Consider the following 12,590-nt stretch of genomic DNA (forward strand, 5'->3'; position numbering starts at 1 on the left):
ACATTTAGAGCTCACATTTAAATTTACATTTAATTAGATTTCTGTTTAAGATTTAGGTTTAGATTCAACATTTAAATATAACATTTAGAATCAACATTTAATTTCAAATTAAATGTGATGAAAATGATCTAAATCTGAGGAAAATTTGTGAAATCTGAGAAAAGTAAGTTAAATCTGAGATAAAAAATTTAAATCTAAGAAAAGTGTGTTAAATCTGAGAAATAGATCTGCTAGAAAAGTGTGACTGAACTAAGCTGAATTTTTTTTGAACCCCCCAACACTACAAAATATTTTATGCTTTTGTTTTAAATTAAACAAATTCATGAGTGGAGGGGGGCGTGGTCGGCGCGCCTCCTGCGGGAATGGAGTGTGTATTGCCTGGCTTCGAAGCCCAGCTGACAGGTGAGTAGATTGCCCAGCTGGGGCTAATTATCTAATCACCTGTCCCCTTTATCAGCAGGGGCCGCGGCCATGAGCGAGAAGGGCGGATGAGAGCAGACCACGAGCACACAAGACTGAAAAGTCCTGCACACGAATGTATATGAAAAGATTTGTTCAAACCTGCTACCCGGGCTCGAGAAGATCCAATGGCCTCAGGAGAACCCTACCCGCATAGAGAGACTTTCACAATGAGATATACATTTTTCAATATTTTATTATACTGCAAAATAACAGTTTAAACATAATTTCAAAGATACATTTGCAAATCTTCCTGACACGTCTCCAACTAGGGAAGACAGGGCGATTGCTTACAAGACCAGCACTAATGCTGCTTGCCACGGGTGACAGAGAAAATGTCTAGGGGATTTTGCCATTATATTCTTATCAGTCACAGAAAAGGAAGGGGCTTGGGATAAGTTTGCGATGATATTTCATATCAAGCGCCATGTCATTCATTAAAAATCATTTTACATGTGCTTGTCTTTAGAGTGAGCATTGTAACAATACTGCTGATATTTCCTCTCTTGGTTTAGTCGCCAGGCAGGAGGAATAGATTGTTTTTTCTTACTCGCAACCTGGCCGTGACTCTTCTAGTGGGCTGAAAGGACGACTCAGACTGTTTCTATTTGCTCTCTCATTTTGGAATACAGACAGAGCACTGAAAGGCTACTCTTTGTTGCTGGAAGCCTTTTTATTGCTTTACGAGTCTTTACAGATAAATTAACAGCTCAATGGCCACCTCCATTGCTTTTATGTCCCGTCATCAAACAACTTTTCAGCACAATGAGAACTTTTGTTCATTTGTCCACAAAGCCGACAGCTGCTAGGCAAACATGTAACCATTCACAGGTGCTCATTTGTTTTATTAAGAGGAAACAATAAGTCAAAAATACACAGTTGTACATGACCATACTGTTCTGTATCCCATCGTGCATTTTATGTACCGTATTTTTCGGACTATAAGTCACAGTTTTTTCATAGTTTGGCCAGGGGTGCGACTTATACTCAGGAGCGACTTATGTGTGAAATTATTAACACATTACCGTAAAATATCAAATAATATTATTTAGCTCATTCACGTAAGAGACTAGACGTATAAGATTTCATGGGATTTAGCGATCAGGAGTGACAGATTGTTTGGTAAACGTATAGCATGTTCTATATGTTATAGTTATTTAAATGACTCTTACCATAATATGTTACGTTAACATACCAGGCACGTTCTCAGTTGGTTATTTATGCGTCATATAACGTACACTTATTCAGCCTGTTGTTCACTATTCTTTATCTATTTCAAATTGCCTTTCAAATGTCTATTCTTGCTGTTGGGTTTTATCAAATAAATTTCCCCCAAAAATGCGACTTATAGTCCAGTGCGACTTATATATGTTTTTTCCCTTCTTTATTATGCATTTTCGGCCGGTGCGACTTATACTCCGGAGCGACTTATAGTCCGAAAAATACGATATACTTTTTATTGACTATACTGTACACCGGACATTAGTAATCTTTTTTTTTTTAACTGATATTTAAGAATACCCCAAGTTAACAATACCCACACATTTACTAGAGATTGGTAATGTTTTGGTACTAAATCAGCACTTTTGAAACAGTACTTAATAAATAGAAAACATAATAATTTGTGTTAAAAATGAACCAATGCCCATTTATTTTTACAGAATTTTGTGACATTCAAGTTTAACAGACCAGTAATTTAAATAGTTATAAATACTGATATTAATAATTATACAATATTATAAATCAAACAATAACGAAGTAATATATTCAAAAATAAGAACTAAAATCCACAACTGATTGACATAATTATTGCAGTAAAACCAAAAAGAATAGAAAACAATGTACAGTATAACTGCTGTACTACTATGTGATGACAAAACTACTTCAACAATATTACCACTACTACAACTATTTCTTATGAGACGTTACTTGTACAATATCACTACTACCACTTAGAAGACTTGCACAATATAATTCACTACTACTACATTACATATAACTAAGGTTGTACGGTATACCGGTATTTGTATAGTACCGCAATACTAATGATTCATATTCGGTACTATACCGCCTCTGAAAAGTACGGGTCCGCCACTCCCCACCCCGCGCTCCGTCGTCGTCACGTCGTGTCATTGCTGGTTTATGAGCAGACGAGCGTGTTCGGTAGTGCACAACCACGGAGTACTTACAAGCAGACACAGTGTATAGACAGAAAAGGGAGAACGGAAGCATTTTGGCTTAAAAACTAAAGATAAAGTTGAAGTTATAACACTGAAACGCTCTCAGGAAGAGGTGCTTTAAGACATGGCTAGCTAGCTAGCGGCTAAAGTCCAGCCGCAGTCTGCAGTGTTTTAGCTACTTCTAAATTACTAATCCTCACCTCCATGGCAACAAATAATGAAGTTTCTTACAAGTATCATCCCTGCAGGACCTGACATCCACTGTAATGATACCAAGTACAGTAGCGTATCTAGTCGATACTACTATGATTGCGTCAATATTTTTTGGCATCACAACATCTTCTTTCGTTTTTTAAAATGTATATTATGTTTATAAACTCAGTAAATATGTCCCTGGACACATGAGGACTTTGAATATGACCAATGTCTGATCCTGTAACAACTTGGTATCGGATTGATACCCAAATTTGTGGTATCATCCAAAACTAATGTAAAGTATCCAAACAACAGAAGAATAAGTGATTATTACGTTTTAACAGAAGTGTTAAAAGAGAAAGTAAGCAGATATTAACAGTAAATGAACAAGTAGATTAATAATTAATTTTATACCGCTTGTCTTTAATAATTTTGACAAAATAATATAATAGAAAATGACACAATATGTTACTGCATATGTCAGCAGCTAAATTAGGAGTGTTTGTTTGCTTGCGTACTAATAAAAGACAAGTTGTCTTGTATGTTCACTATTTTATTTAAGGATAAACTTGCAATAAGAAACATGTTTAATGTACCGTAAGATTTTCTGTTAAAATAAAGCCAATAATGCAATATTTCGTGGTCCCCTTTATTTAGAAAAGTACAGAAAAGTACCAAAAAGTATCGAAATAATTTTGGTACCGGTACCAAAATATTGGTATCGGGACAACACTACTTACAACACTTTATAATATCGCTAATATTACTATTACTTGCAAGACCTGTACATTATCACCACTACATACTTCAAATACTGTACAATATCACTACTATTATCATTACTTACAATACAATACAAAATCTATACAACTATTACTTAGAAGACTTGCACAATATCTACATACTTCCAATACTGTACAATATGACTACTATTAGATTACTTAAAATACATTGACACTATTACTACTATTACTTACAATATATGTGACTATGATTGCATCACACAGAAGGATAAAATAAATGGTGAACAAAAAATGACCTACCTGGCACTGACGCAGAACTCGGAGGGCTGTCTGCCATGCCACAGTTCAACTGTGTGGGCGATGGCGCTGTGGGGGGATTTACCAAAGATGGCGGTGGGGTTGCTATTGGCGTTGCTGGCTCTGGAGGTAGAAGCCGACCTGCTGATGGAGGGCATATATTGTCAAGCACATAATCCGAAATGTTGTTCTTGCAGGATAAATAAGATAAAAAGGTGCCAACACATCGCCTCACTGACCTTTGCACCTCGTCGTCAGATTTTGTTCCAGATCACTTCCATCCCCGCAGTTGTCAATGTCCTTGTCGTCACACACCAGGCTCAGTGGAATGCACTTCCCATTTCTGCAAGTGAAGTACGGCTCACTGCTGCACAACGATTGGTTGAATCCTAAGCAGAAAGAGTGACGTCAAGGGTGATGTCTAATCAAAGGCAACAAACTCGAGCTTTTACTGGAGGTTACAGTGGACCCTGAGTTTACGAACCCCTCATTGAACGATTTACAAATCACAGACCTCCTATTCATCTACAACATCATCAGCTCCATGTGACATTGGTGAGCCTTTGACGTGAGCGATATGAAATGATAACTCGGGACACGCAGTGCTAACAACATTGAATGCTAACAACACGGCTAATGGTCGCAGTTGCGACTATCAAATTGACCATGTTCTTGCAGAACAACTTACACTTGTGGTTTGAGCACATGAAAGCCCAGTTATAACTTAGAGGAATTACCCACAATGTGATAAAGTATTTCCACGTAGTAGTCATGTTGTAGTGGCCGGGTGACTGGCATAGCAATGACGCTTGTAGGACCCTCCGGACTACCAGTGCCAGTGAGTACTGGAATCTGCAGCAGAACACACTGAAGTCCCAAAGATGGTGTGGTGAAATTATCCTCTGCATTTGACCCATGCCCGTGTTCACCCCCTGGGAGGTGAGGGGAGCAGTGAGCAGCAGCAGTGGCCGCGCTCGGGAATCATTTGGTGATTTAACCTCCAATTCCAACCCTTGATGCTGAGTGCCAAGCAGGGAGGTAATGGGTTCCATTTTATAGTCTTAATAAGTGAAACAAGTGTAAAGGCTGTTATTTCATGTTTAGAGGGCTTTAATTATGTTCTTTTAAATTACTAATTCTAACATAAGACTACTAAGATAGCCAGCTGTGTTTTTTTTTGGTTTGAAAAATGAAACTGTGAGCAAGTTGCAAACAGCCCTTTTAAGTACAGAGTGGGTGCCGGGCATAGGATTAATATCTTATCAAAACCTCCTTTTATCTTGCTTATTTAAAAGTTTTCTTAACATGGTAGTATTTTGTCAACATTTTGTGTTAAACTTGTGAATCTGTTGTTTTCACAACAATTGTGTGACACTGTTTGATGAAGTAGTGCATCAAATCATGAAAAAATATATGATGAAATATGGAGATAAAGGGTTTCTGCTCAACAGCACGGCAGCATTGTATTTCAATCTGTGGGAAAGTCTAGGCTATAGCTATCAATCTGGTCGTGAATCTGGTTGTTATTCTAACACATTAAATTGTTGTTTTATGAATTGCAACACTTGATTCAACTTGTCAACCTTTATCTCAATTTTCAACACCTTCTGACCAAATTAAAAATATTTTAAAAGACTAACACTAATACTGTTTTCAAGATGTTATCTAAAACTACAGTATACTAAAACCTTGTTAACTTTCCGGCGACAAGATTTTATGATAAAAAATTAGAATTTTACAGTAAAAATATTAGTCTTACCATTTTTTTCAATTTACAATAATTTGGTGTAAAAAACCCCACCATAAATGGTATGGTAAAATTTTGTCAACTGAGCTTTAGTTTTTTACCCTAAAATCAAGGTTTTATTTTTTTACAGTGTAGTTTTAGTAAATGAAAACTCCAAAAATAGTTTTAGTTCAGTTATACATGACAGCTGTTTTTACAGTGCATTGCTGTAAATGAAAAAATGGTGCAACCTTATTTTTACGGTAAAATTCTGGCGACTGAGCTGCCAGTATTTTACCATAAAATTATGGTAAACTTTTTTTACAGTGAGGACTAAATCTATCACACATAGAAATGACTAAAATGTAACTAAGGTCTGTGGAACTTTGGGGTCCACAAGATTCGATTCAATTCGATTCTTGGGGGTAACGATTCGATTCAGAATCAATGCTCGATTCAAAACAATTCTCGATTCAAAATCAATATCGATTAATAACATTGAGTGTCAGTTCTATGATTAACTACATTCCTCCATAAAACATATAAAAAGCTGTGGAAAAAAATGCTATATTACATAAAATAAAACTGGTTTTGTTTAATAAAATTCTACCTTCACATTTAATAAAGTCAAATACAATTAAGGTAACAAAAGTATCACACACTTCTCTTTTCAATATGATTTGCCCGAGTGGCTAGACAGGACAGATAAAAAAAAAAAAAAAAAATATATATATATATATATATATATATATATATATATATATATATATATATATATATATATATATATATATATATATATATATATATATATATATATATATATATATACATTTTTTTGGATAAATCAATTTAAAAAGAAAAGTTTTTTATTTGATTAGGAATTGTTGCAAATAATAATCGCAATTCATTCGAAAATCTAATTTTTTTTTGACACCCCTACGAGTAAGTACAACATTTTTTCTTATTGTGTCCACTATTGACACAGAGATCATTATACATACATTTGTTACGTCCCGTCCTAATTATTGTAACATAATATTTTTGGGTTTCCCCATTATGTATACATTTTGATTGTTATCATTTGATTTGATTGATTGATTTTCGTCCAAAAGATTAAGACTAGAATCAAGAGGACTGTGAACAACAACACTGCTCTGAAGTTTCTTATATTAAGTGTGAGCAAAAATGTAAGTGTGTGTGTGTGTGTGTGTGTGTGTGTGTGTGTGTGGGTGTGTGTGTGTGTGTGTGTGTGTGTGTGTGTGCGCTTACCAAGTCTGAAAGATGTGAAGTCTCCCACGAAGTCCACCCTAGGCTGTGTACCCCGGGTGACGAGCCGAAGGGTCAGGTAATTTCCTGTAGACAGCACTGGTCGAGGAGGGCTCTTTCCACAAAGAGGAGGCCCGAGGGGAGGAGAAGTTCTGTCCAATCCATCATAAAACTGAACATATGACCCAGCGTGACAGGGGTCGTCCCCTGAGCTTTTTTCAGAGGTGGGTTCCAATTTGGGGTTGAGGGAAGCAGATCCTCGTGGGGACTCTGGCAGCAGAGGGGATGGGCTTAAAGGGGCCACTCGCAGCAAACTGTAGACAAGGAAGAAGCGAAAGTGGAACTGGACCTTGTCCTGCGGGGAGCTGGCCTGCATTGTGAGGTGGCAGTCGGTCCCCATGGTTACAAAGTAGTACTTTTTAGATTCCTGGTGAGAGTTGATGATCATGCCGTCACCCCGGATGGTCTGGCCACAGAAGTCCACCACGTTTACTGAAAAGACAAAAGAAAATAAAGTCCATCCTTTCCGCCCAAATGCAGCTGAGATAGGCTCCAGCACCCCCTGCAACCCCAAAAGGGACAAGCGGTAGAAAATGGATGTAAGAAATGTATTTTAATCGATAAATCGAAAAATATTGATCAGGAACATTACATCTGCTGTCTGAACACTTTCCAACCTTACTGTGGCATTCAGTATTCCTTAACAAAACCCTACGAGCTGCAGCATTTTTATTTTGTTTTAGATGGCACACTTTGTGTAACTTAGACTATCTTTTCCTTGCTGTAGGTCTGCTTTCAAAATCAAAATGTTTTGAGAGTTAGTGTGCAAAGAAAATGTAAGAACCGATTATCCTTGAAATGAAGATACCTCCTCAGCTCAGAGCCAAAAGTGGATGGAGGAACAGTTGTACTATGCAATACTCTGTTATTATCAGCAGGGTGGATCGTTTCTCTAAGACGGCTAATTTTGTCCTCTTTGCTAAGCTGTCATCTTCATTGGAGATTGCTGAACTTGTTTACCTTATTCTTTATTTTGTGTATTGTTCTTAAAACATCCAGCTCTGTGTCGTTTAGCCATACCAATGAGCCAAGTCCCACTCTGAAGAGGCCCTCCTCAGAAGGTGGTTTGTGTAAGTGGGCAGGTGGTGATGTCAGACCCGACTTAATCCTGTAAGACCCGAAGCACCCAACCCCAGTGTGGAGGTGGTAAGGAGGGTCTATTGTTGTCGAGGTAGCTGTACGCTCTCAACGTCCTGGATGTACTGATGTGATCGTATCCATACTGCCGACTCCCACTCCCGCTTCAATGCTGCCGCCAGCCATGCCTTCACTGATGGGTCCTTTGGAATGGAAATAAGCAGCTATTTGGCTGCCATCTTGAAAGAATGGCAGGACTTAAACCTGCTCGGGGGGAAGGAGGGGGTCTGTAGTCATGGCATGCAGGATGTGCCAGTGATGTTGTTTGGCTTTCTTTGCCATAGTCAGAGTATCTGCCTTCTGCCGTAAACAATTCCTGCAAGAGTTGGTAGGTAGAACATGTGGGTTGCCCACAGACAGCCAGTCACAATCCTGTGGGCTTCTGCCCCTGACTGGGGCACAGTATTCAGCCACAAAAAGAACAAGGCCCTTCGTGGAGAAACTGAGTACATTGGTGGAGGCACCCCAGGTCATACCAGCGACACGGCGCATGAGTGAGACCCTTGCAGTGGCTTTGATAGACAGTGTTCTTTCTAGCCCTACGTCAAGGTACTTGGGGGGCCTGCTGTGACTCCAAGTGATTGTTTTCCACGTATATCTACAGCTGCATTTTTTGGCAAGTTTCTTTGACTTCACATAATGCCCTAACCTCGATTCTGTGGTCTGTAAGGCCTTCTGCAAGGGCCTGTAATATTTTCTGCCTTTAACCTCCAGACAAATGACCGGACAGGAAACTAATTAAAACCTGCAGTGGGCCATCCATAGCGACTATCCTGGTCGACATACCTGATACTGAGGTGGAAGCTGAAAGACACCCCAGTGCTGCATGCTGTGGAAAACTGCCCACTCACTACGTTTCCATGCACTAAATTAGTCTGATTTCTCAAATAGTTTGTTTTTTTGTATTTCCACACCTACAAGTGTAAGTCCAAGTGTCCATGCACTTGCTCTAATGCGACTATTGGTCATATGCCATGTGCCTCCTGTACACTGGGGGACGCTAGTTCCTTTTTTATCGCGGTTAAATAAATTCCTTCTACGATTGACAAATGATCTTGGATAACACTACGAACATGACGTTACTACCAAGAATGTATCGGGGCGAATGCAGGTCGGACGCAATGAAAGACCGGCAGAAGAGTTTTTTGAATCAATATTTGGACAAAAATCATGGAAACAAAACTTTTGAATGTTTTGAAGTTCATCCAAAAGGCTCTGTGGATTGATGGAAGGAGTTTTAAATTCGAATGAAAAGAACGTTCGTGCCCCGACTAATATCCAGAATAAGGTTGCTATTGTTCTGGACTAACTTGCCAGCTGTGTGGAAAGTGCATCATCACAAAAGATGATGCCTTTGCTTGGCTCAGCAGCCTGGACTTGCCTCTCTTACTGTGCATATGTTATACGTAAGAAGAATACAAAGGACCTACCCTTGGTCAAGGGGGACAGGAATCTAATGTCCAGGTAAGACTCCACATTCAAGATCAAACATATCTTCAATACCAGAGGGAGTCCTGTTTTTTATCGGCTTTATGTGGTACCTTTTCCCTCTTTTATTTCATTTGCTACTAATTTTCCTGGGTTGCCTCTGTCCAAGAATCAGCCTTGCCAAGTTGCTTTTTGCGGTTCTTTTCCTATTTGCTACTTTTTCAGGTGTCCTTTTTGTTCCATTATCATCACAGTTTTCTGTTCTTTCATAAAGTTTTTAAAAAAATTGTATAACATATCCTGCTTACTAAGCTGTTTCATCTTGTCACATACTTTATATTAAAAGCCATTGAAATCTCTTCAAAGGCTCTTTTTTTCTGCTTTACTGTTTGACCAGCATGGATGTTGACAGACTCCCTTTACTGAGGCTGTGTCTACACTAAGCCATATAACCCCTTAAACGGATAATTATTTAGCTTAAGCCCCATTTCAGCCACACTAAACCATCGTTTAAGGAAACCCTCCTTGGATAATTTTTTACACAGGTTAAGTGCGCCGTGTATTTCTTGAATCTCCGGCTCTTAGCTCTGTACGGACTCATTGATCGTTTACAAACTGAGTTCGGAGAGGAAGTGAAATCAGAAAGACCGCACCCCACACAGGAAGTGATGTCAGAAAGAACGTGCCACAGCCAGCTTCATAACAACCGCTAACCAATGCCCGTGTTTCTCATTCTTCTACATGTACAGACGCTTGTGGAAATCACACATGAATACCTTAAGAGAAGAAAACGCGCAATTGCAACTATTTCTGATAGAACACATCTCAGACGGCAAGAGAGCTTTCGAATGTCCGGGTCAGCTGTGATTCTACTTACCAAAACACTTCGTCCATTTGTCCAAGGAGAGACAACGAAAATGTGGGCTCCCGTGGATGTGATAAAAAAGGTAGCGTGTGCTTTGTATCACCTGGCCGTCGAGAGAAGACTACGGAAAACATTGAATGCATTTGGACTGGCAAAGCAGATAAGGTTAGGTGGGAGTTATTGTCCGCCATGTACACTACCGTTCAAAAGTTTGCGGTCACCCAAACAATTTTGTGGAATAGCCTTCTTTTCTAGGAACAAGAATAGACTGTCGAGTTTCAGATGAAAGTTCTCTTTTTCTGGCCATTTTGAGCGTTTAATTGACCCCACAAATGTGATGCTCCAGAAACTCAATCTGCTCAAAGGAAGGTCAGTTTTGTAGCTTCTGTAACGAGCTAAACTGTTTTCAGATGTGTGAACATGATTGCACAAGGGTTTTCTAATAATCAATTAGCCTTCTGAGCCAATGAGCAAACACATTGTACCATTAGAACACTGGAGTGATAGTTGCTGGAAATGGGCCTCTATACACCTATGTAGATATTGCACCAAAAACCAGACATTTGCAGCTAGAATAGTCATTTACCACATTAGCAATGTATAGAGTGTATTTCTTTAAAGTTAAGACTAGTTTAAAGTTATCTTCATTGAAAAGTACTGTGCTTTTCCTTCAAAAATAAGGACATTTCAATGTGACCCCAAACTTTTGAACGGTAGTGTATGTCGCAGACTCAACATCTAGGTCCAGAGTATATAAAGTCACCAAAAACGAATGGACAATGAAGGTGAAGGCAAAAGAGTGAGGAGTGTCCTGACCAGATATCTACATCCCTAGATTGATTGTTGTAAAATGTTCTTTATCACATTGTTTACGTCTCTAATAAAGATTTGAATCATTTATGATGTCTCGGGTGTGATTCACTACAATAGGGCCCCACAGCACACTGGATTCCAGTTAATTGAAATGCCACAACATTGGATATTGTTCAGATAAGTTAAATTTAATTTAAGAACTTGCACACAAAGCAACACTTGAGGTGACTATAACGTGCGCATTTTCTGCACATGCGTACTAGGTCGCGTGGCGCCGGCAGACGGAAGGGAGCAAGTGGTTTTAAACGACCATTGTGTGTGTGTGGACAAGGATAAGGTTAGGTGGGATTTACCTAGGATAACCTTAGTGTAAACGGGGCCTGAGTATAAATGAGCTGTGCCCCAGTATTGAGACAAACTGGAAATTGCAAATACTGGCAGTATTTATGACAGTTGTTAATGTGTTGCATCCGCCATAGTAATTTAACTTCACACATGTAGCTTTCCCTTTCCCTTTACCCAAATTATGTCTTGAAACATTACCGCGTGACTCAACCCCAAGAGGGACAAGCGGTAGAAAAAGGATTAATGGATACTGTAGCTGGACACAGAAAATTGGTCGCTCAAAGCAGAGATAAAGAAGTAGTCAGAAGAAATGAGAAAATAGATAGTAGCAGTAGTAGTAGTTAATTTCAAACATGCTTAATGAGTTACATCAGAATACACACAGGACCTACTAAAGGTTTACGTGTACTAAAACATGTGCAAACTTGATAGCACATGCAATGCCCATCCACTGTAATGGTGTGCGACCATTGTGTCTCTTAAGTGAGCAAAATAACAATCGCAATCTATTTTGCATGTCTGTCTTCATGAGTGTGCAGAATATATGCTGATCATCAGAACACACACTAATGGGAGGAGAAGATGCAAATATAATCTCTCAACACACGCAATGTGATTAATAAATGCTGAAGCTGTTCTGCTGGCTCTATTTTGCATATGTATTTAGCATGTCTAAAATCTACGTGCAAACTGACACATACATACACACATACAGTACATAGCTGTAAAAAAGTAAGGGATCGCATTGCAAAGACAGATGGACAGAAAATTGGTCCTATGTGTGTGTGTCTACATATTTGAACTGTCATTAAGAAAACCTAATAGAAATTTCATCAATTTAGCAATACTATTTTATAATTTCATAGCTGCTGGATGACTTAAGGGGCTGATAAGAACAAATTCAATTGATGTGTTTTGGTGTCTGCGTGTTTTTTTTTTATTTTTATGGTGTTTGTTTTTTAATTTAGGAAATATATTATTCTCCTATGTATATATCTCCTATATTAAAAAAAACTCTTGCAATATGCATTTTCTTGCAGTTGGATCATATCAAACGCATGAAGAGAGCACGG

The 12,590-nt window shown here is 38.6% G+C and overlaps 1 protein-coding gene across 2 annotated transcripts in view; it reads right to left on the reverse strand.

Moving 5' to 3' along the window:
- The window catches only part of ldlrad2 (low density lipoprotein receptor class A domain containing 2), a 47,123-nt gene that overhangs the window by 12,996 nt on the left and 21,537 nt on the right, over positions 1 to 12,590 (reverse strand). The window contains exons 2-4 of one of the 2 annotated variants that reach the window (XM_062068130.1): positions 6,873 to 7,361; positions 4,114 to 4,263; positions 3,878 to 4,015 (exon numbers count right to left, since the gene is read on the reverse strand). In XM_062068130.1, coding sequence (XP_061924114.1) covers positions 3,878 to 4,015; positions 4,114 to 4,263; positions 6,873 to 7,361 — 777 coding nt within the window. Of the gene's footprint in view, positions 1 to 3,877; positions 4,019 to 4,113; positions 4,264 to 6,872; positions 7,362 to 12,590 lie in introns of both variants that reach the window. The other variant, XM_062068051.1, reaches the window with a different exon arrangement.

This window comes from Entelurus aequoreus, linkage group LG01 (assembly GCF_033978785.1).
Source record: "Entelurus aequoreus isolate RoL-2023_Sb linkage group LG01, RoL_Eaeq_v1.1, whole genome shotgun sequence".
NCBI classification, from domain to species: domain Eukaryota; kingdom Metazoa; phylum Chordata; class Actinopteri; order Syngnathiformes; family Syngnathidae; genus Entelurus; species Entelurus aequoreus.